Genomic DNA, 25,574 nt, shown 5'->3' with positions numbered 1-25,574 from the left:
GAGGAAATGCAATAAATCCTTCATTCCCATCTGGTAAACAAAAGCTAACAAATGAAGGAACCAAAATATTCACTCTATTACCGATAAAGGCTAAATGGGGGACACAACCTGGTGTGAGTACCTAATGGATCTTCCCACTATAGCCCGTTCTTGGCCAGAATTCCTCAACCTTTGCAGGCAGCTCTGGGCCTAGGCAAGACCTAGGTCAGCACAGGGGAACTGAGGATGATGTCAGGGTGGAACCCAAGAGGGAGATGAGCCCACCATTGCCATTTAATTCTTCCTAACTTGACAGTGCAGAAAAGCGCTCTGTCTCCTTTGGGATGGAGCGAGTGAAGGAAGAGACTCTAAGAAAATTTAAGGAAAAATTCCACCTCATACACACCAGGAAAGAAAACTCTCTCCCCTCTAACAAGAGGCAGATCCAAGACTCAAGGCCAGGCCTTCCTGGCACCAAAGCCCATGCTCTTACCCATCACAGTATCTATAGATGAATGTGTCTAGTGCACTATTGGCAGGGAGGGCTACAAGGAGTCAATTTTGCTTGAAGATTTTGGAGCAATAACAGAGAGAGAGAGAGAAAGGGAGACAGGGAGATTGAGATTGTGTCAGAAAGAAGAGAGATTAGGAGGACAGTAAAATACCTGTACTTCATGGCTTAAGGTCCAGCCCCCGGATCTTAGGTCTCAGAGAGAGAGAGCATGGGGAGGAGGGGGGCAGGTAGAAATTAAAAGAACAGTTGTCATTTAAAAACTCTGTGAGCACTGAGGCACAACTAGCCCTACTAAGAATACAAAACGGCCGGGCGCGGTGGCTCAAGCCTGTAATCCCAGCACTTTGGGAGGCCGAGACGGGCGGATCACGAGGTCAGGAGATCGAGACCAGCCTGGCTAACACGGTGAAACCCCGTCTCTACTAAAAAATACAAAAAACTAGCCGGGCGAGGTGGCGGGTGCCTGTAGTCCCAACTACTCGGGAGGCTGAGGCAGGAGAATGGCGTAGACCTGGGAGGCGGAGCTGCAGTGAGCTGAGATCCGGCCACTGCACTCCAGCCTGGGCGACAGAGTGAGACTCCGTCTCAAAAAAAAAAGAATACAAAACGATAAAGTATATAGCACAGAGACAGGGAGAGAATAACTCCTCACTTCATTGTGGAACTCACTGTGGCTTGAGAGCAATGAGGCCTCCAGAGAACACAGTTCATCTTTGGCACAGAGATGGAAATGGCAAAACTCAGGGAGGACTGTGCACCAGGGCTAATGCTCATGTGTTTATAGGCCCTTAATGGTAGAAAAGATGGCAACACCAAGTGCTGCCAGTTAGAAATGTTAGCTGCATACATCACAATTAATTTTTTAACTTATTTTCTTATTAGTTTTCTATTGCTGTATAACAAATTAGCACAAACTTAGTGATTGAAAACAATACACATTTTTTTCTCACAGTTTCTCTGAATCAATAGACTGGGCACGTAGTTGGGTTCCCTGTTTAGGGTCTCCTGCAGCTATAACCAAGGCACCAGCTGGGGCTGCAGTCTGTTCTGAGGCTTAACGAGAGAAACATCCACTTTTGTGGACAGAACTCGGTTCTTTACAGCTGTAGGGGTTTCAGTTTCTTACTGGCTGTCAGCTGGAGGCTGCTGTCAGCTCCTAAAATCTGCTGTTAATTTCTTGCCCAAAATTGGCAGCCCACATGGGCAGCTCACTTCTTCCAAGCCAGAAAAGGATGGAGAGACTCCAGCAAGCGGGTAACTACAATCTAATACACACTCTGTCGCCTTTGCCATATTCTGTTGGCCAGAGGCAAGTCACGAGTCAGACACACACTCAAGGGAAGGGATCGACAATGGCCTGATCACCAGCAGGCAAGGGCCATGGGGCCCACCCTAGGGCCTCCCCACCGCCACAACTGGTTTAAACAAAGTAGATGTTTTCTCACTTGCAGAAGAAATCCAAAGGTAGGTGGTTCAGGGTGGCACCATAGTCATCAGGGACCCCAGCTCCTTCAAGCTCTCCAGCCTCCAGTCTTGAGGGTTTGGTCTTCCCCGTAAAGGACCAAAAAACTGATGGAGCTTCAGCCAGTCATCCACAATCCAGGCAGCAGGATGAAGAAAAAGAAAAAAAAAATTGTGCAAGATACCTACTCCCTTCCTTTTAAGGATGCTTCTCACAAGTATCACTAGTATCTTTAGCCTATATCCCACTGACCAGAACCTGGTCGAGGACTCAACCTTGCTGCAAAGGCATCTGGGAAATGTAGCTCCTCCTGAGACTAAGGAGGAGGAAGAGAAGGGGTTGAATAGGAGGAAGAAAGTGGCAGTCTCTGCTACACTGAACATCAACAAAGTGGGCCAGATAGGAGAGAAAGAACAAAGCAAATCCCAGGTGACAGCTCTTGGGATCTTTTGTGAGAGCATGGAACAGTCCTGGAAGCCCCCAGGAATCACTGGGAAGGACTGTCCGGCGGGGCTGGAGGCCCTACATCATCATTTAGATGGCATGGATGATGCTATTTCCGGGATCTCATTTCATACCCACGCCAATGAGGCCTGGAAAACTCATTAAATAATCCAGTGGTTCTCAGATTAAAATAATCGTCAGAATCACCTATTTGCTTAATAATTCAGATCCAGAACCTGATTCTAGATATGCTGAATTAGGATTTCTTAAAGTAAGGCCAGAAATTTTTATCAGACCAAGCTCTTAGAGAGTCTAATGGCTATCAAGTTTGGAAACTACCATTGTAGATATTTTCAAAAACTAATTACTTCATCTTTTCCCAGTCTCCAAGCTAAGTTTCCTAGACTTGGGATATAAACTTATTGGTTAATCTAAATATCTGTCCAGTGATTCCAATGACTCTACTCCTGTATGAGAGTGTATTAACTTAATCATATTAAATAATTGGCATCATGAGGTGATCTAGAAGGGCCCAGCTTCACTTAGCTAGAGTGCTTTTCAACCTCGGAACTTTTGATATTTTGGGTAGAATAATTCTTTGTTGTAAGGAGCTGTCTGATGCATTGTAGGATGTTTGGCAGCATCCCTGGCCTCCATTCCCTAGATGACAACAGCACTACCTCCAACTATGTTAACCAAACCATGTCCAGACATTGGCAAATGGTAGCCGAAGGCAAAATCACTTCCAGTTGAGAACCCCCAATTGTGAAATGCCATCTTTAGTATTTCACAGAAGCCCAGAAAATTCATGGCAACAGAAATATTAAATAACACTGGATGGGAATTAAGAAAATGTACATGAAATCTTATGTTCTGGCTAAGACAATCCGTGCCTCCATTTTCCTGTGTGTATAAAAACTATGTGTTCTATATACTTCTATATAATTTCCAGAGCTTGAGTGCTCACCTCACATTAATTTTTTTCAATTTGTGTATTACTTACCTCTCCACTGAGTGGGGAGGTAAAGGAGGCTGGTGATCAAATTTCTTCAACTTCATTACATTGCTACCTTGCAACACAATAATCCCTACTCTAAGCTAGCCTCAAATATCCTGTTTCTCATAAATAGGCTTACATAAGGGAGGTGTGCTATAGACATGCTTTATGCTAAAATAAAAAGAACACATAATAAATAGATGGGAATTTAAACTTTTATTAATAAATCATGATTTTCTATTGAATACATAATAAAGTATAATTAACAATAACATAACATTCCAACATTAAAAATTAAAACTTTCAGAATCACCTTGATCAATATATAAAGCTTTAGTTCCTGGAAAAATAATATTTCAACAGTGTTCTTCTCGTATGCAAAACAGCTTCCCAAAATAGGAGATTCGTGAAGGAAATTTTATAAAGCTTCCCGTGTACAAAAAAGATTGACTCCACATCAACTGTCCCCTGCTGAAAATCCAAACCATAAAGGCTTGAAGGACCAGAATGGAGCCACATTCTATTAAAGTTATCAGAGATAAAATCTTAAAGATCTACAAATGGAAGGAACATGGAACTACCTTCTACCACCAATTCAATATACAGGGCAAACGTGGTACATCTTGGCCTCAAGACAACATAAGATAGAATGATTCTTGAATATGTCGCAACAGATATAGCAATTTTATCCCTATTACAGAGACACATGTATACCAACTGATAACTTTTCTTTGCAGTAAGAAACTCAGAAATCATCTAGGAAATATCTATTTTCCTATGTTACAGTTGAAATGAAAATGACAATGTATTTTGTAAAATGATGCAACGTGGTACCGTCTTGATGAGACATGAAAACACAACTCACTGGCTAGAAATAGTTGTAAAACAAGCCTACTTTCACTGATACATACTTATTTTAAAAGTTATACTTACTGCTTAGTTTTCTGAAGAAAGAAGGAGAATGGTCCTCTATTCAAAGTAGTGATAAAAATAATTGCACCTCAAATTACTCCCAGTGTAACATAAGATATTTAATATTAACATAAATATCATTTGCATAGATGATAGAAAAATTCTAATTTCTTAAAAGTGCTATACCTTCCTGGAATTTGAAAACAAAAAAAAAAGTGAGGAAGATACTCTTCTGCCTGTCCAACAGAAGCCTCTACTGAGAATGTAAAAGGTTCTGAAGCTCATCCACGAATGAGTCCACTTACTATAAGTGTCTTAAATTTACAACGTGCAAAAAACTAATGCACCCAAGAATATATCATGGCACCTTGCCCAATGGTAACCACTTGGCAGACTCAAATAATAAGTACCCTCATAGGGAGAAATCTTGCCAAGGGAGAATTTACAACATATTTTTAGAAAGAAATGAGTATTCAATCATTCAATAAAGCAAATCAGAAAAAGTAAGGTTGTCAAAAGAACTCCAGATTATATGCCAGCAGGTTAATAAAATGGTTCTTTTTTTAAAAATGACAAAGAAAAATAAGAGATCCTTTTTTTTTTTTTTTTTTTCAAGGCGGAGTCTCACTATGTTGCCCAGGCTGGAGTGCAGTGGCGCAATCTCAGCTCACTGCAAGCTCTGCCTCCTGGATTCACACCATTCTCCTGCCTCAGCCTCCCGAGTAGCTGGGACTACAGGTGCCCACCACCACACCTGGCTAATTTTTTGTATTTTTAGTAAAGAAACCGTGTTAGCCAGGATGGTCTCAACATAGATCCAATTTTTTAATGTCTTGATTCAGCCAGACATGTCAAATGAAATAATTGAATTATGTCAAAATAAAAATAGTTGGTACTATATCGACAGACTATTTATAACTATCTTTAGCATAAATAGAAATTAAAGCTAAATACATCTTTTTCTAAAAAAAAAAAAAAATTATACCTAGGCTCAAAACAACAGGAGCAGGGAGAGTTATGCTATCTACAATTCTGAAAATTCCCACGTGCAGGATACGGTATTGCACATGTAAGTAACAACTCCTAAGTAACAGAAATATATCTGGATTCTATATAAGCAAAATGCTCCTCAGATTATAATATATAATCCAAAATATTAAACCAAAGATACTATTTTTAGAATGTTTTGAAAAACAAAGTACAATAGAACACAATAAAAGGAAGCATTTCATTGACCAGGCATATTTTAATGGGCTTGAATTTCTTTTTTAAAACTCTAACTAAAGGTAGTAAGATGGGGAAACCAAATATAAAAGTGTTATTCTGTCCTAGAATTGTTTGGCTACTAGGTTTTCCCAACATTCAGTCTCTGGAAGCATTGGCCAATCAGAAAGGGAGGTGAGATATGCTGGTGTCTTACTAAGGTTCACAGTGAGTAGAAAAGAAGGGGGACTTTAGTTCATACCAGTAAATGACATTGACAGTATTCTAAATGGAAGAGCTTCAGCATAAGCAATCTTAATGGTGAAATGAGTTAATATTATTACTCATATCATATGAAGAAAATAATTTATACTATTAATTATTACTACTACATATTCTCCTTTTCTCCTTATGCCTGTGGTATTTTAATCACTTTTAGTCCAACCCCACTGCTTGTAGCAGAGCAAGTTCTCTAAGGGAAGTATGAAGGAAGAAGTGGCCGGGACACCTGCACAGCCCCATGCCCCAGGAGGCAGTGCTTGCTAACCCTTTCTCTTCCTTCTCATTGTTGTCCTCTTCACTTTTAATAAACTTACAATAAAAAGAGATGAGTTACAAGGTGACTTTTTTGTTTTTTGTTTTTTGAGATGGAGTTTCGCTCAGTCCCCCAAGCGGGAGTGCAGTGGCGCAATCTCGGCTCACTGCAACCTCTGTCTCTCAGGTTCAAGTGACTCTCCTGCCTCAGCCTCCTGAGCAGGTGGGACTACAGGTGTATGCCACTATGCCTGGCTAAATTTTATATTTTTAGTATGGACAGGGTTTCACCAAATTGGCCAGGCTGGTCTCAAACTCCTGACCTTATGATCCACCTGCCTCAGCCTCCCAGAGTGCTAGGATTACAGGTGTGAGCCACTGTGCCTGGCCTAGGAGGTGACTTTTAACTTGAAAACTTGGAGTTCTTCATAGAAAAAGTATTCAAATGCTAGTTTTTAAACAAGGAAATATGGTCTGAAAAAGGTACGACCTGTCTTCCAATGGCCTTTCCATTCTAGTGTTTCCTAATATATTACACTAAAAGTTAACTATAAATTATGTACTTTAAAATATAAAGTATTGATTGTCAGTATAAGGTTCCCAGGCCAGGGAAGAGGAAGGGAAAATCCTTTGCCAAGACCCTCCCCCGATTTCTTTATAAGATGATTTCACCTTTAAAGAATTCCCAGAGTATAAAGGGCAAAAACACGTTTACAAGGAGGCCCCAGCATAACAAGTGCCTGTTTTAGAATAGATTGTGTCAGAAGTGTAAGAGATCTAGAAACTTTTTCCCACTAAAAAAAAAAAAAGGCAAGAAAAGTAGGTATTCGATACTTAACTGCCCTCTTCATAGACCACTGTCTGAGAATCTATTTTCTACGTATAGGTTTGCCAGCTTTAAAATACTGATTGTCAGTTATTCCTACCCTGGTATCCAAAATATCCATAAGCAATATATGAGCATCCATTCCACTACAATTTCTGAAAATTCACTAAAGCAAGAGCATTTTTAAAAAACAACTTTAAAAGATACATTTGCATACCTTCTTTTTGATGGATTTATTTTTAAATAGCTAAAAACAAAGCAAATTCTTTGGAGCCCATGGCAATTACTTTTTCCCACGTCCACTTGAGAGAAATGCCATAGAGCTAAAGAGAAAAACTAAACCATTTCTTAGATTGAGTAAAAGATCATTAATTGTTGACACATATCTAAATTATTTCAGTATATTTAGAAGGCAAAGAAGAAAGGGAGAAGGAAAGAAAAGAAAGAGAGAATGAGGAAAAGAAAAAAGGGGGATTCATCTTTAAAATGTCCATCCAGATAAATTATATTACCCTTCAGAATACAGGGCAACTAAAGATTGAGGTGCTCAGGATTCGGGGATCTTAAAAGTTCACAGCCAGCATGAGATGTCACTAGACAACTGGCAGTCTGATGCTCACACCCCTGAGCCTAGAACAGTTGACACAGGATCCCGGGCCAATGCCAGGGATCTGTAGGTCAGCAATCATGTCAAGATGCTCTGATTCTCCACAAACCCAGCTTCTTTCCCAAACTGCGGGGAGGTTGGTCTGCAGTGACTTATCTAGTATTTTGCTGTACGCCTGGCTCACAGTGTCTCCTGGTCTAGGATCTTCTAAGCGAAGTCCCATGAGGCACATATTTCTGTGCTCTCTGACTCTCACCCCTGAAATAGAGCTGGTGTGGGGCTGAGGATGTGGGAAGGACACAGCACACCCAGCAACCCCCAGGGCAGTTTTCAGTATGCTCCTCAACCTCTGAGATGGTGTGCAAAGCACAGGGAAATGTACTGCCCCTCACATTTCTCTACAGAAGAGAAAGAGAGGGAGGGAAATGGCTGGGGTGTGTGATCAGGTTTCGAGCAGAAAAAGACCGTGCCACTTAAAAAAAAAAAATTCACCATGTAGATTCTACAAAGAAAGAATTTCCAGTTAAGAAATATCTACTGAGACCACTGGGCATGGGGTGGGTTGGGGTGGGGTCGGCAGTAGGGTTAGGTTGGAGGTGGGAAGGGAACAGATGAAGCTCCTCCTGCTAGCTGTTTTCTCCCATTCCTGGGGACATCCATCTTTAAGCAAACATGGATGTGTAATAATGCTTAAGAATCTACGTTCATTTCTTTCACAAAATGAGGAGAATGCCTATTCTAAAATAACACCTTTATTCTGGAGAAAACAAACACCTCCAAAAAAATTCTAGAAGATTTTGAAAGGAGAAAATATAGACACACAACTGCATTCATTTTGATCTTCCACACAAAGATCAGGTGAAGAAATCTACGCAGCTATACATACTAGGACCTGTTGTACACCACCCCTATAACCCCATAGAAAGAAAAAAAAACTGTTTTCAAAATAGAAGCAGTATTCCACTATGAAAACAAAACAATCACATGTGACTACTGGAAATGTTAGTGTTACACAGAGTCCTTTAAAAATAAATCACAGCCAAAGTTCCAAAAAGTACAGAAGCGTGAAACAGAAAATAAAAATGACTGAAGGGTGATGATGGGAGCCTACAGCTCCATCCTCACAAGGATGGCAGCCCTGGACGTCGCTGCAAAGGTCACAGGAGGACAGCTTCGCTTCAGAGTTGTAACTTCTCACCGCCTGTCTCCCTGTTCAAAGAAGCAGACATCAGTTCACACGGCTCCCTTGTTTAGAAACCTTGACTTTGCCAAAACATAAGAGCATTTCGATACACTTTTCTGAGTTTTCCATTCTTCACCTAATTTTATTTTTCTTTACAAGAAACAACTGAAATGTCCAAGAATGATCCAAAGTACTAACCAAATCCAAAAGAGAAACAATGCATTCAGTCCAATCTGTCTACCACCAGCAGTTGGCCAGCATTAAAAGACAGCAAATAGACTGCAGCTGCACACTGCAATCAAAAGCACCACTTTCATCTCTTACTGCATCAGGGAGAATTTTCAGTTGAGGACTGTTTAGCCTCCTCAAGAGTTTATTTTAGGATGACATTCTCTATGCACTCAAATCAAATTCTAATCATTAGAACTACTGAAAAAAGGCTTTACCCTGGGCTCTAGTAAAAAAATACATAAATATGAAGGGAAGACTGCCTATGCAATACCTTGTTTGAAAACACTGAGCATATAGTATCTAAAAGCTAACATGAAAAAACTACATAAAGTACCTATAACACCACAGTAAACTCACTGTAAAACAGAAATGAGTTTTATAATGTTTTAAAAACATATTCTATTGTCAAATTTATTCATGATTTTTCAGAGACTGTTGTCCATATCGTAAATGTGTTTCGGGATTTTTTAAAATGGGTTGGAAGGTTTAGCTTATTCTGATCTTTCCCATATTTTCATTTTAAAATGGCCTCCTCATAAGTAAGTTGTTTTCCATAAAAATTTGCATAGATTGAATTATTTTTGTTTCTCAAATGTTTAAAATGTTCCCCATGTACCCAAGAAATATAAGTTGGGGAATTTTGCAACTAAGTTAAGTAATAAAGTTGGATAACTAGTTACTGTCATTGGGTCTCCACAGTGTATTCCATCCGTCCACTAGGAAAAAAGTGTCACATCACTGTTTCCCAAATGTCCCACAAGAACCTGGGTGAATCGTCTTCCTCAGCGCCAACAGGAGGCAAAAGACAAGAGGAACTGGCTTGTTGACTAAGAGGAGAGAACTGGTGCTACATTTTAGTCTTGAATACTCTATGAAGCACTAATAACAATGGGAACTAGTTCATCTCATTTAAAGTGTAATTATCTACAACGACCTAACACATAAAAATGCTCATGCGTCTCATGCATTGTGATGATTCTGAGCCACCACAAGTGCTTATTCAAAATAAGACATATTACAATTAGAAACATTAGGCCAGAGATCACATACAAAAAGTCACTCTGACTGAACATGGATTCGTCCTATTAAACTTGGGCCATCTCCAGACCAGCTCTCTCTTTTTACATCCTAAATTTCCATCATTTTATAAAAATGAGTTACCAGAAAAATCAAAGAAGCTCAAGTTATTCTCCAAACAGGCTATATTTTTCTTGATGCACTTTTAAAAACATGTTATCAAGGGTAGGTTTCAGCAAAACACCAGAGTCCCTTGATAGAGAAACAGTTAACTCCAGCCAATGCTACTGCATTGCAGATGCCGTTCATGTTCTCTCCTGAAGAAGTCCCATTTTATTTATTATTTGTTATTTATTTATTTACTATTCAAGGGTACATGTACAAATTTGTTACAAGGGTATATTATGTGATGCTGAGGTTTGGGCTTCTATTGACCCTGTCACCCAAATAATGAACATAGTACCCAACAGAGAGTGTTTCAGCCCTTGTTCCCCTCTCTCCCTCCCCACTTTTGAAGTCCCCAGTGTCTACTGTTCCCATTTCTATGTGCATGTGTACCCAATGTTCAGCTCCCACTTATAAGTGAGAACATGTGATATTTGGTTTTCTGTTTCTGCATTAATTCACTTAGAATAATGGCCTTCCACTGCATCCATGTTGCTGCAAAAGATATAATTTACTTCTTTTTTACAGCTGTATAGTATTCCATGATGTACATGTACCACATTTTCTTTATCCAATCCACAGTTTATGGGCAGCTAGGTCAATGCCCTGTCTTTGCTATTGTGAATTAGTGCTGCAATAAACATATGAGTGCAGGTGTCTTTTTGGTAGAACAATGTATTGTCCTTTGGGTATATACCCAGTAATGAGATTGTGGGAACAAATGGTAGCTCTACTTTTAGAAGAACTCCCATTTTAAAGCTGGAACCAGATGGAATGGGTGCTTGGAATAGAAGCAATACCTTGCAAATGAAACATAACTGGACTCTCTATGTCAATTTTTCTTTGTAAAGTTTATAATTGTGAGAGTTAAAAACCTAAAACATGAAAAAAATATATCATGTTTAAATTTCATATGCTAAAACCTATCATGTGACCCTTGTAAATTATCAATAGTCTTCACTGAAATGGGATGCTCACTTCCTGCCTCCCCACCGCCTATACTTCCTCCTACCAAATCCTGCCCTCGCCACAGAACCAATCCAACAGATGGTCACTTCCAATAAGTGAACGAATGCCTGGCTTAATTTCTAAAGTATTAAGAACTCCAGAGCATACTTACTTGGCTCATAGTAATCCACTATGGACACTGAAGCATCTTGGGTATTTGAAACTTTAAAGTTTCTCACAGCAGGAATATCAACACAAAACTGGGTTTCATTTACCTTGAGAAATGCAAAACAGTCTTAAGGGGTTGGCACACTGTGTGTTCATCATTAAGTAAAGACATTTCTTTTTCTTACCATTTTAGGAAACCGAGACTAACACTTAGGGAGGATTTCTACATGTCAGATACTGCAGTAAGTACTTCCTATGAACTATGTTATTTAACTTGTAAAACAATGCTTACAAAAAGGTATTGTTCTTAGTTCCATTTTGCTGAATGGGATACTGAGAATTAGAGTGGTTAAGTAAGTAGCAAGCCTGAGGGTGCATGTACCTAGATCTCCTGTCTCAGATGGTGTACCCCACCCCCAGTTACTACTAATGGCTCACAGCAGCCTCCTTCTCCTGGGAATCGCCCTCAGTTCATGCAAGCCATGTTACCCAGTACGTGAGGTAACTAAGATGGGGCTGTACTCCACAGCCAATGACTGAGATGGGGTACACAAGGCCAGCCTCTCTGTCTCCAAGAGGAATAGATTTGGCCAATTTGGCAAACAACACTCGTTAAAGAATCAGAAATTAGTAAATTCCTTCAAACATTCCCTTATTTGCCAATAGTAGTAAATGAAAAGTCAAACTGACCACTCAAAGAGTGCTGGGCACTCAAATTAAAATAACCATTAACAAGAGCATCAAAGATAGAAGACAAACTCCAAAACCAATTACACTACTAAATTAAAACCTTAAATTTGTTTTTTAAGTTCCAAATCAGGCCCATGGCTTTCGAGCAGTGATTAATGTAAGATAATTCCTAAAGAGCAAAAGAATCTAGAGACTGTTATTTAACATTATATTGAGACTGAATTAGTTTTAACGGGGCTTGAACCAAAGAGGTTTTGAAGTGCTAAAACAAATGAGAACATTCAAGAACTGTCTTTTTAAAAGTACATATTTAGCAATATATTTCTGATTCATACTTAGCAAAACTGAAATAAGAAACATCAAACCCACCCAGGTAATATGAAATCCTTAGAATACTATGAACTCAATATCAATTCAACCTATGAAGCTCATATAAATGCTATAAGAAAAGAATAAACTTACATACCACCAGTTTTGAGACATACCAAGCAGAGTCTGGAATTCTTCACTTACCTTCACCTACACATTGTATTCACCTTATTCTCGAATCAGTAGTAGTCATTCAGCGATGGAAAGAGTACATGAAGGTTATGTAATAATTCTATGTCAAGATCAAATCTCTGAGAATAATCCTCCATGATTTAGCACCTAATTTTTCAAGGTAAGAACATTAACCCCTTCAAGGTTTGTTAGAAGCTTCATGGAAGAATTTTAAAATGTGTAATGAAGGCATTCGTCTTCCAGCCAGGCATCGCGGCTCACATCTGTAATCCCAACAATTTGAGAGGCCAAGACCAGAAGATCAGTTGAAGCCAGGAGTTCAAAACCAGCCTGGGCAACAAAGTGAGACCCCGTCTCTATAAAAAAAATTCTCATGAAATTATCTAGGCAAGGTGGCATGCACCTGTTGTCCCAGCTACTCAGGAGCCTAAAGTGGGAGGATCACTTGAGCTCAGGAGTTGGAGGTTGCAGTGAGCTATGATTGCACAACTGCACTCCAGCCTAGGCAATTCCCTGAGGCAAAGAGGCTCTCAAATTCAGATCTAGACTGAACTGTTTTAATAATAATATGGAAATTTCTATGTATTTCACATCTGGCATGAAATAAAGATTTAGTTACGAAGACCTGCATCAGGCTCGTCATTAACAGCAACTCTCTAAACTGATTTTATAGTTATGTCTTTCTAATGGAGATAAGTATATGGTTGCCATGTTAAACTCATTCAGGGACACAAAAACTTGAAATAACAATGACTTAAAGAAAACATACTTAAAGTAAGGTAGACATCCGAACACAAAACATAGTAGCTTTGTCAACAGGTTACCTTATGTTTTCCTACTTACAGAATCTAAATAGAGGTTGAGTTTTCCATGATCATATTCCACTTTCTTCACTGTCTCGCTCAGAGGAATTGTGTCTGAAGGCACCATAAAGCCACTTAGTAGATTAACTTCCATAAGAGCCATGCCACTCCTAGCTGGGCCCAAAAACCTAAATCAAAGAAGGGGAGATGAATGAAAACTCCTCAGGAAAAACCCACAGCTGTTATCAAATTATCTTCATACAAAAATCAAACCCACCAAATGTTATTCCAAATACTGTTTGAGTTCAAATAAAATTCACTATAGAGAATTTTAAAACAGGTTATCGTTTTCTTACATGTGTGGTAATCTTATAACTTTCAACCATATAAGGAACAATGATACAACAATGTGTTCATCTGACAGATAGTGTGCAATGCCTGCAGTGTAACAGGCTTGTGCTTATAAACTGTGACAGTACAACATACATCCTTTCAACAGACAACTCTGTTTTCTAGCAGTGATTCCAAACCGAATTGCACTTTTTCTTTTGTCAAAAGTTGACAGCACCAAACTTCCAAGAAAGCCAGGCCCTGAGAAGGAGGCATCACTTGACCACTTAGTGATAGTCCCATCCAAGTTCTTAGCAACCTTTTATTCATCTGGTTTTAGAAACTTCAGACCAGTAGGGAAAGGCCTTCCCTTTGTTCTCCCATATACTTGAAGAACATTTTGTGTTTTCTTTGGACACCATGAGGGAATTACAAGCCTTGGAAAGTTTTATTACACTGCATCCTTCTCTCACCCTGTTGTACATGATGTGAGCATCAGAGGATCCGGGCACCAACAACATTTTATCTCCTTACAAATAAATATTTTTCTAAAATGAATTGATGGCAAGAGTTTTTCCTTTGGAGCAGAAGGAGCCCAGCTAAGTGAGTATGGAAAGATGTTTGCCTCCAATTTAAAAGGATCATAGCATTAAGTTAGTACCTGTTGTCCTTTTAAATGGCAAAAGCAAGAAGGGCTGTTAGAAAAACCTTGCTTTTTAGAGCAGAAAACCTATGCCTGCCAAACATGACTGATTGAAAAGCCATAGAGTACAACTGCTGACTTCAGCCGGTTCTGCAATCCCAAGCAACTGAAACCATCTGCTGGCAATGCACTGAGCCAAAGTAGATGTTATTAAGAACTAATAAATGGATTGAAACTAGAGGTGTTTGCATATGAGAAAAAATATAGATGAGAAAAAGCAGTCAATATGCTTAAACATTTAAAAGCACAATGCAGATTATACTTTTGGTACATATTAAAAGTACCTTGGTTGATCTGATCTCTCTACCAGCCTGGGGCAGAATTTGTTAAACTATCATGCCACACAGAAAGCCTGGTATGAGGTAAGGTCTTGGACCCTGTTGATAGGATAAAGTGTCTGAAATATCAGGTAATCTTTTTTTTTTTTTTTTTAATACTTTAAGTTCTAGGGTACATGTGCACAACGTGCAGGTTTGTTACATGTGTATACTTGTGCCATGTTGGTGTGCTGCACCCATCAACTCGTCAGCACCCATCAACTCGTCATTTCCTCTTTTTTATAATGTGCTGGTGAAAAAATACACTTAAATATTATTTGTCTTTCATACCAGATTTTTCTCAGAAAACTAGTAGCAGCATTTAAACCCTTTTTATGAAACCCCTACCCTCACATGAAAACAGTTCCCTTCTTCAGGCTCTACCTACCACCCAAACTCTGTTGTCCATCTGATTCCTGATGCTTAAGATTGGAAATACTGCATTCTTACATGAACCCCTATAAATGCCGAGGTCTCTTCATAGTCTGAATCCTGGCTCCACCTCATTTTCCTCATGTTTCTTCACCTGATGTCTCTTAAGAGGTAAAAGTCTCCCTCTCATAACTCCATGAGGGTCTTCTTCTTTGCCCTTTTCAAAATTGGAATTTGAGACTTGCTTAGGGGATTGTTTCCATTAATTTCTGTATCCATCTCAAACAGCAAGTTCCACAAGGGCAGAGCTTGTGTCTTTTTTGGCTTACAATTACATTCCCACACCTGACACACAGACACCATGCCTGGCACATAGTAGAGGCTCAACCAATACTTGCTGAGGGAATAAATAAATGAATGAGAAAAGCAGGAATAGGCAGGGCACAGTGGCTCATGCCTGTAAGCCCAGCATTTTGGGAGGCCAACGCAGGATCACTTGAGGTCAGGAATTTGAGAAAAGCAGGGATAATAATAACACAGACTTTACAGAGTTACTGTAAGAATTAAATGATATGCATGTAAAAGTGTTTGGTGCGGTGCCTGGCATATAAGTTTGTAATCACTGTAGGTTGTTATTGTTTATAATAATAATAATAATAATAATAATAACTTGAAGTTGTTATTCTATAACAGAGACCAATTGGAAGACTAGTAAAAAATAATTGGAGTCCCACTTTCTTCTCAGCTGAAAAGGATGCCACTGCAGAGATTCTGATATCCTCTTACTGCTGGCCCAAAATGCCCAAGAAGGTGAAGAATGGGACAAATGTGGGACATTTTACCCCAAAATCATGAACAAGAAGGTCTAAAGATAAAGACAGACAGTAGCGGTAATGGTGGAGACTGGGTCCAGGCAATGGCTGTGAAGGCTGGCCACCTGGATGAACACCCAGAGATGACCTTGAAGAACATCTGCCAGCTCAGGACCACACCAGGGACTTCTAGTTCAACAATAAGCTCAGTGAAACCAGGACACTATGGGATATTTTAGAAGAGCAAACAGCAGCTCCTCAATGCCAGAGCATCTTTAAGTCCCAGCTCAAGACCAAATAAGGCAGATGTAACAGAATAGATTCACAAAAGAAAAAAATGTGAAGCCTCTATTCAAAAACTTTCACAAGGAGTGTGCTCAAATTCCTGTGTGCAGTGGAATGACCAAAACTCTGCAGCTTCCCAGTCTTACTGTGAAGTTGGTAGGGTTGAGGTAGAATCCTTTTTCTTTATTACTTAACAAGATTCTCAGATGCTTTGGATATAGAACAATTTAAGAGTCAACTTAAAAAGTACTCCCAGAAGCTTCAGCTGTTAAGTGTCTAATTATCCAATATGAGAAACTCCTAAACTGGAATATTTTCAATGTATATAAAAAAAAAAACCTGTCCTCTTGATTGAATTTGCATGTTATCATAAAGTTTTGGGTTAAATGCCTAACAGTTAAAGTTCAGTATGAACCTGAAATAATTATTTCAACAGAAAAATAACTCATAACAAGAAATAACCATTCTAAGTATTAAATATGATTTCCTAAATTAGACCTGAGTTTTATTAATTTATATACACACTGTTCTATTCAAATTTGTTATACATTCAGGGAAAACCTGTAAATAATTTTTGTATGCATCTAATAAATGCTTGAATATAATTAGTAGTATTTCTAGTTTGTAATCTGAAGTGTAGTACATAATTGAATTCTTTGTTCAATATAACTTCTTATATTTATATAGTTAGACAACTATAAATAATTAAACCTTCAAGTCTATTTTCTAAAGGAAAAAAAGGAGAGAGACCTAAGCAGACACTTACCTTGTACACACATTCAAATCCACATGATTGAGATCATCTTTATTTTCTTTTACAGCAACATCTAAATCAAAGGCTTCTTGATTTTGGATAGATCTTCGTCTTCTAGAAGACCCAGAATCCTTCACATTATATACAACATTGAGCTGTAAAAAATAAACTAGCATAAATAACAAATTGGACATAAACTTCTATCATTATGCCTTCTAAATACTGTATTAGGTAATGATTCTCTTTGGATGGACCCAGTAAGATTTTTAATCTTCAAACTAGAAAAAAAAATTAATTTTACTTGCTAACAAAGTATCACTATTAACAAGTAGTATTACAATTTATAAAATTATTTTTAACATTGTTAGGTAATATTCCAAAACAAGTACAATAAAACACCATGGGCGATATTTGGGGATAATGTTTTGTCAAAGAGGGTAAACATTCCCTTGAGGAAAAAACCATCTTGAGAGCATTCACTAATTTCTAAGGAAATTAGTTGCCCAAATGGAGTCATTTCTCTCTAACTAGAACTTCACAAACTCTCAGTAGGATAAATCAAAACTAAAACATTGAAGAGCCTTAGCTGAACATTGCTGAGGATTCTTTTTGTTCATACAACGTTTGTCAAAGATGATAAAATAAATGACAGCTTTCAGGTCAACTGGGTCTTTCTCGGCATCTACTCTGTACCCACCACTGATGTTAAAGGTGCTGTAGACATAATGGGAGAGCCTGAGGACCTGCGTCTTTCTCAAAGGGATCCTAAATCAGAAGCTTAGGCACGTACTCAAAACTTCCTAGTCCAGTCTCATCCCCGGATGGATTGCAATCTACTTAAATGTTTTACCTCATCCCCTTTTTTATAACAAGGTTCGTAAAGCTTACTGTTACTTTGTAAGGTTGTGTTTTCTTTTAACTTATACCTAACACACATACACATATGCACATGTGCATACACACACACACACCTCAGAACTAACATCTAATGTCCCTCATGGATTTGCACACTTAAAAAAATCCTCTAAGCCTTCATTTTTCAAATCTAGAAGTTGCAGTCTTCTTATTCTGCCACAATCCAAACTCATATAATCTGTCATCCACTTGATCCTTCTGGTTATCTTACTTTGGACATTTGTCAACTCTTCCTTAAAGTATAACGATTAAATTATAGAGTATTCCTGAAGCAGTTGAAGAATAGTCTCATAAAATTGGAGAGATGCTCTCTATTATTTCCATCATTCCCCTTTCAGTGGCATGCAATTATCCCTTTAGAGACCAATGCTATCAGGAAACAAACAAGGACTACTCTATTTGTCTCTCGGGTCATAATTAATGCCCATCCATAACTAAGTATTAGGGTTTACATTTGGCAATAAAGCTCAACTGCTCACTCAGGGAACTTTAAAAGATCTTGCAGTTTATTTCCAACAGTTTAATATTTTATTACCCAAAGAGGGTAATATTTACTACAAACTCATGAGTTTTCTTTGCCTTCCTTTTTCCAGAGCACATATAAAAATATCAACTGTAAGAAATCTCAATACCCATTTCTGGGTGTCCAACTTCTTTGTAATTTTTTTTCCTCCCTCATGAGAAGTGCCTACTGGTTCCTTCCTTTTGTTTTCTGCATTTTGAGATTGACATGGGATTGATGAACATTCTGACCAGCAAGTACCACATTCACCCCTGTGTGCTTCAAGCCTCAAGTAAAACATCACTTGGTTTCAGTAATTTCTCTACATTTGGTTTATCAAAAATGAATTCCAACCAACTTGGTGATTTAAGTACATATAGTTTTTCAATTTTATCTAGAATACACAGCATATTTACTTTTAGATTTACTCTTGGATTGCAAGACAGTTTGAGAATGAGAATTTTCCCATGGTCTTTGTTAGTAAAGATCGAAATAAATTGTTTACTTTCTCTTTCTGACCTTTTCACTAAATACCATTCCTTTTCACTGTGATCATTTTTCCTTTAGTTTTAAAAAATGTGTACTGTATTCTGAGTGTAATGCAAAATAATCTTAGAATTATTTGGAAGTTTCTAAATTATACCTACTTAGCAAGGTATACCTGCCCTACTCAGCAAGTATATCTGCTCTCTCAACTAGAATGATAGTGCTGGTTTTTGAAAAAAGTACTTTTTCTCCATAATAGCCATTTTTTTCCTTTCTCAGTAAGTGTTTCAGTGTTTTTGTTTGGTTGTTTGGTTGTTTGTTTCTACCTAAGCACGCAACCATTTTTGGTCCTATCACATATTATCTTGAGGTTCTAATGAGATGATTTTAAAGTCCTCAATATTTTTATGTACTATTTAGTGTAATGATTATCTTATTCAGTATTTTTCATACTACTTCCATTTTTATTGTAGCTCCCGCTGTACCATAAAAATGTAGATTTCTTTAGATTTTCTTTCTGTACCAGAGGATTGAACATAATTATGCTCTAATTGTTATATTTACTATTATATGAGATTTTATTAATTTTAAAGGGACACAATTCCTCCCCTCAAGTCAATAATTCTACCATGTTGACTTTCATATTCTCAGATGAATATTAAGAAATTGTAAGTAAAACATGTATTTGTTATCAGGAATCACATTGGAGGACATTAACCCTCACTTCAAAAAGCAAATAATATCCAAGAAATATTTTTCAAATAGAAAATCAATCTATATAATTGCTCTCTATTCACTGGCTGGCAACATCTCTAATACTTTTTATTAAAGACAGTGATATATCTTGCTTAAGTCATAGATGTAAATTATTAAGAATTATATTCAAGTTATCTAAGATTTAGCAAAGCCCCAAACCAAATAATTATTATAAAAAGTCATATTTAACTTAAAAAAATAAGCATCATTACATACCTGACAAATAGCAAATCCAAAACCAGTTGCGGAAATATTAACTGCAGTTGGCTGTACCACAGCAAGCTGAATCAAGGTGAAAAAAAGTGAATGAGGCTAATTTTCCATATGTAGATCCTTCCAAGTAGCACAACATATCAGTCCTATCCCTCATTAGGAGCAGAAGCAATCACTGACAGCACTAAGAGCTTTATACTGTCTCACATATCAAAAGCTATGGGTCAAATAGGTAAGCAAGGTGATGGAAGGAAAAGTGCACACTCCCCAAGCTCCCTCACCTCTGCTCATGGGAGGGCACATTAGTGCTACTGACAAGTCTGTCCTCCTATTGGGGTTGAAGCATAAAAGACAACAAACTAAAGTCATCTCCCTCCCCTGACCTCCCTTAATCAAGGCTTAATCCCCTGGCTTTCCCAGGAGCACAATAACACATTGTCTATGACTGTGCCTAACTTTATTCCTTCTTTTCCTTTATCATCACCACTCTTCCTCACTTTCCAGAATTGAAGTTATCACCTTCATCCATTGTACTCAACCTCCCACAAATTTATCAAGGGAATAAAGTTAAGAACTAGCATATTCTTTTATTCCAGTTAAAGTAAGAATACTGGTTCTATCAATTCTCCTAAGAAGACATGTGGAGCAGCTGAAAAGAACATGGTCTTTGGAATGATGAGTTCAAACCCTAGCTCAACTGTTACTAGTAACATGATCTTGAGCAAGTCACTTAACCTCTCTCAGCCTCAGTTTTATCATATGTACGACAGGGATAAATGTACTTACTTCTTAGAGTTACTTTGAGAAGTAAATGCAATAGAATATGTAAAGTAATCTAGCACAGTGCCTATGAAGAACAGAAACGCAACAGGGTTCTATGTTCATTCCTTTCTCAATGTTACAGTGCCCGTGTTTTCTCCTGTTCCACCAATCTTTCCAAAGTTCCCTGCCCTTCCAGAGCTCAGCAAATTCAACCAAAGGAGGGCACCATTTCTCCCTATTCCTCTACAGAGCTCTGGAAACAAGTCTTTGTTGAAATCAACAGATTACAAATAAAGCAGTATTCCAGCATAAAGAATTGTCTACACTGATTTTTAAATAACTGCCCCTTGTGCACACCTCTGCTGTCTGAAGGAGCAAGCGGTTGTGTGTGTCAATCAGAAACTTTATAGGACTTGGTGCGCTAGGCCCCGTCACAGTCACTTGGATATTTGTCCTTTCTGTAATCATTAGGGCTGCAAATTCAGACAGAGCTTTTAAAGCCACAATGGTATCCTGTTGAGGGAAAAAAAACATTTGTACATATAAGTATATGTCAAGGTCTTCAAAGAGTAAATTTAGTAGTGTTTTGTTGCTGGACATTCAACCACCTTCCTTCACAGCAGAATGCTCCCTGACTCATATTTGAATCTCCTTGGCCTAGAGTACAGGAGAGGCTCAGAAAATGTTTGCTGAAATGTTTCATAGTTTTTAGTGTACAGATCTTACTGATTTTTGTCAGATTAATCCCTAAATAGTTAACATTTTATGCTACTTTGATTTGAGTTTCCATTGCTCATATATACATACAATGGATTTCTGAACATTGATTTTTTATACCACAATGTTACTAAACTCACTTGTTAATCCTAGTAGCATTTTTGTAATCCCACTCAATTTTGCACATAAATGAACATATTATCAATAAATTAAAAGTTCCAGTTTTTCCTTTCCAAAAAGAAGAAAAGAAAATAGAAAATATTTGCTATATGGAACTGAACATCTACTCTTGTATCAGTTACCACAGATGAAAAATGGCAAATGTAAATGGGGAACTGGTTTATTCCATATAAATATCAGATATAAAGTTCATAATAATGAGGAGAAAAAAATTAAAATCAGTGAATTTAGCCTTTTGCTTAAGTTACTAAACTTTGAAACTACAAAGTAATTTTAAGAAATCAAGAATGGCCGGGCGCGGTGGCTCAAGCCTGTAATCCCAGCACTTTGGGAGGCCGAGACGGGCGGATCACGAGGTCAGGAGATCGAGACCATCCTGGCTAACACGGTGAAACCCCATCTCTACTAAAAAATACAAAAAACTAGCCGGGCGAAGTGGCGGGCGCCTGTGGTCCCAGCTACTCGGGAGGCTGAGGCAGGAGAATGGCGTAAACCCGGGAGGCGGAGCTTGCAGTGAGCTGAGATCCGGCCACTGCACTCCAGCCTGGGCGACAGAGCCAGACTCAGTCTCAAAAAAAAAAAAAAAAAAAAAAAAAAAAAAAAAAAAAGAAATCAAGGAAAAAATGCAACCAAATACTTTCTTAAATATATATTTTAATACATGATATATAATTTATATATATTATAATATATACTATATTTTTATTTTTATATTTTATTATATTAAATATTTATATTATATATAATTTTATATATACAAATTTTTACATAATTTTAATATAAATTTTATATATAATTATATGATAAAATATATTTTATATTTTATTAGATATATAAAATATATCTAACAAGAAATATATATTATATATATTATAGTTTAAAGGGAAAAAACTATCATCTCTCACCTGAGTAGATGCAAAACCACCCAAGCTATTTCTTTGCCTGCTTAGCCACCTCATAATTGGGATTCCCTCAGAAGCCTGAAATTGTAGGAAGTGTGAGAGCAGTGCATAGGCTGCCACTTCAATATCCAGGGAGCGTGGCTGCCAGGAATCAGAAAGTTTGGACTCTGATGACACCCAGAATTGCATGCCTCCTACAAGAGAAAAATAAAAACATTCTGATCAATTATCCAGAAAAATTACATTTTATACAATTAAATATTCCTACTCTGGTCCAAGTTGTGCTTAACTAGCATAAAAATACATCTATTTGTATACATGTATTTATTTATGCCAAACATGTATTTATCACAAACACACACACACATTCATATGTATACATGTGCCTATGTGTCACTTTTTTAAACTACTACAAGTTAAGTACATCTTATCCAAAAACCTTGGGGTCAGAAGTGTGTCCAATTTCTGTTATGTTTGAATTTTTGGAATATTTACAGAATACATACATTCCAAAATCTGAAATGCTAAAAAATCTGAAACTTTTTGAGCACTGATATAATACTCAAAGGAAATGCTCATTGGAGCATTTTGGATTTCAGATTTTTGGATTAGGGATGCTCAACATATATATTTATAAATTTTCATCCTTTTCCCATTGCCTACATTTGAGGATGTTTTCATGAAAATAATTTTCCTAAGAGAAATTCCATACGTTTGGCTCAAGGCTAAATAGCTATAAATAAAAGGAAAAAAATAATATATTCCAGAAGATAATATACATTACTTATCTGACCAGGCCATCCCCAAAATATTTTAGGACACATTGAAAAGAATCCTATTCTGGGAATCTGCCATTAACTAGCTCTACTATTCTGGGAAGACTCTCCTATTTTCATTATCTGAAGGTTGGTGTTATGAGTTTGAGGTTCAAGCCCCCAAGAAAAAAATTAGGAACCCCAGCTAACTCAACAACCTTCCTAGAGATAATTCTGCTCTAGCCCCCAGAGGACCATCCCACTTGGTGCCCTCTCTCAAATATTACTATTTAGATGATGACTACACTTAGGTAGAATACTACATAACTACCACTTAGCCAAGCAGACAAGAAAAAATGTCAAAGACTGCTTTAGCCTCTACGCGATAATCTTCCAGTCCCCAGCTTTGGAATAGGTAACAAGGATTCAATCTAAGTTACTGTTAATACAATATATTTTACAGTCTCAGAAGAAGCCTCTAAACACTTTCCACAATTATCCCTTCTTGAATTAACAGAAATTTGAATCACTGGACATTATCTTATTTCTGCCAACCCACTCACATCTCTCTCTGTTTCTTACACACGCACACACACACGCACCTGGATCCCTGTCTACTTCATATATAAAATACACATAATCCACTTACTAGCAGCGTTTTTTGGTATTCACATTTCTTTTAATTAGCATTTTCGTTCCTATTTTTGAGCATTTGCTATGCAGCAGCATTGCACATTAATCCTCACAGCCACTCTAAAATAGGTGTTATTCCCACTGTACAGTTGATAAAACCGAACCTCATAAAGGTAACTTGCAGAACCAGAATTTGAACCTAAGTCTCTCCAGAACCCAAGGTCTTGGAAAACTACAAGGCTGCCAAACCTGAAATGGTATCAGACACTCAAAGGGTAAGTGACATAGGGCATGACATATCTAGAATAAAGAGACACTGAGCCCTGAAATTCTGTAGAAAAAAACTCTGGGGAGACCAGAAGTATTGTGGCCATGTCAGGCCCATCCTGATCTCATTGTGTGTTTTACTTTTCACCAAAAGATGTAGATGTAATCAATTTCAAACCTGGCTAAAAATTTTTCTCACGTAAGTTATATATTTCATAATGCATAACAACCTCAAGTGGGCCCGGCACATTACCTTCTTGTTCTGCTCTCGAAGTCAGCATATTCAAAGCTTCCTTCGCTTTCGGACTCCCCACTGATGACAATGCATAAGCTATAAGAGCTAGAGTATAATTGTCTGAAATTCCTCTGCTGAATTCAGACTCCAAAAAATGGATAGACTCTTGCACATCAATGTTAGGCTTGGAAGAAAAAAAGTATATTTTTTACTATCCAAAGTAACCCATTACCACATATTGAAACAAAAAGTACTTTGAAACATGCATTTAAAAAGTAAGTTCCGTGTCTATGAAGCACCTGACCTTGTCCTAGGCAATGAAAATCAACCATGATCATTGACATTTAAAGATTTGCCATGCATTTTGAAAATAATACTTTTTTTCAGTTTTTATAACAGGTATCATTACCTGGAAGAAAAATGTAGAGCTTTTGCTAGTATTTCTCCCACTCAGTATCATAAACTCAGACAAGAACAGCAAACTGCTTGAGAAATATATTTCTTATATTTGATCTCTGTTATTGTGGCTCTAAGTTCAGGAAAAGTTTAGCTTCTACATGCCTAGTAGTAGAATAGGAAAATAGTGGGGGGCCTAATAAAGAGAATGGCTTTGGTGATCTCATAAAATGCAGTAGGCAGTAAGCAGTAACGGTATCAATCACCAGGACAGCTCTGGAGCAAACTTAAGCTCGTCAGCATACCTTTCCATGCACACTCATTCTCATCCAGGCATCCATGCCCATTCAACACACTTTTCAGGGTATGAGTGTTCTCAGCACTAAATTAACAGATATTGTAACTGTTCCATGATGTTTTAGAAATAAAAAAAAATCCTTCACAATCTAAACTTGCTAGAACACATTATCAAATTTTAAATAATTTTCTTTCCCCTCAGAAATTAACTTTTTCAATGATAAAACATGTATTGACTTATCTTACCAATAGCAAGTACAATACATACATTAAAAAGCATTTTTAGAATTCTCTTAGTCATTCTGAAAGAGTGGGTTAATGTTTTTATTCTCAGATTTTGGAACATGGCCACAAAATGCAAAGCAAAAGAGTACTCAAATTCAGATTTCACATGTGCTGTAAAATTGCAACTTGTTAAGTTTCCACACACATATTTGACCCATTGAGACCTACCTTCCTTGTGTTTCCCATCTATCATTTATTAAATTAAAGATGAAATACCTGATACTTTCTATATCCCAGGAGAGAAGTTACAATATAGGCTGTAAGTGTTACTGGACTTTTATTGCCACCTTGAAGCTCACTATGAATCACTCTTCCTGGCTCCCAAAATTCACCGTTGGATTTCTGACGTTCTTTAAGCCAAGTGTATGTTCTGTGTAACACATTCTGATCAATATCTATGTAAGGATCGGCTTCAAGGAAACATCTTAAAACAAAAGCTGACAACCTTTATGAAAAGGGAAAAAAATTACATAAAATGCACTTTATAAGGTCCATCAAATAACACTGAGCAAGCAA

At 37.6% G+C, this 25,574-nt stretch overlaps 1 protein-coding gene across 1 annotated transcript in view; it reads right to left on the bottom strand.

Annotated features, from left to right (window-relative positions):
- Nucleotides 1-3,593: 3,593 nt before the first annotated feature.
- Nucleotides 3,594-25,574, bottom strand: part of CD109 (CD109 molecule) — a 143,046-nt gene continuing 121,065 nt past the window's right edge. The window contains exons 25-33 of the mRNA XM_050786473.1: nucleotides 25,275-25,503; nucleotides 24,099-24,264; nucleotides 22,194-22,384; nucleotides 20,749-20,904; nucleotides 19,633-19,698; nucleotides 16,770-16,912; nucleotides 13,225-13,372; nucleotides 11,195-11,297; nucleotides 3,594-8,687 (exon numbers count right to left, since the gene is read on the bottom strand). Of these exons, the coding sequence (XP_050642430.1) occupies nucleotides 8,512-8,687; nucleotides 11,195-11,297; nucleotides 13,225-13,372; nucleotides 16,770-16,912; nucleotides 19,633-19,698; nucleotides 20,749-20,904; nucleotides 22,194-22,384; nucleotides 24,099-24,264; nucleotides 25,275-25,503 (1,378 nt within the window). The 3' untranslated portion in view covers nucleotides 3,594-8,511. The remainder of the gene's footprint in view (nucleotides 8,688-11,194; nucleotides 11,298-13,224; nucleotides 13,373-16,769; nucleotides 16,913-19,632; nucleotides 19,699-20,748; nucleotides 20,905-22,193; nucleotides 22,385-24,098; nucleotides 24,265-25,274; nucleotides 25,504-25,574) is intronic.

The sequence above is a fragment of the Macaca thibetana genome, chromosome 4 (genome assembly GCF_024542745.1).
Source record: "Macaca thibetana thibetana isolate TM-01 chromosome 4, ASM2454274v1, whole genome shotgun sequence".
Lineage (NCBI taxonomy): Eukaryota > Metazoa > Chordata > Mammalia > Primates > Cercopithecidae > Macaca > Macaca thibetana.
Note: the sequence above shows the minus strand (reverse complement) of the source record. Positions and strands in the feature narration are given on the sequence as shown.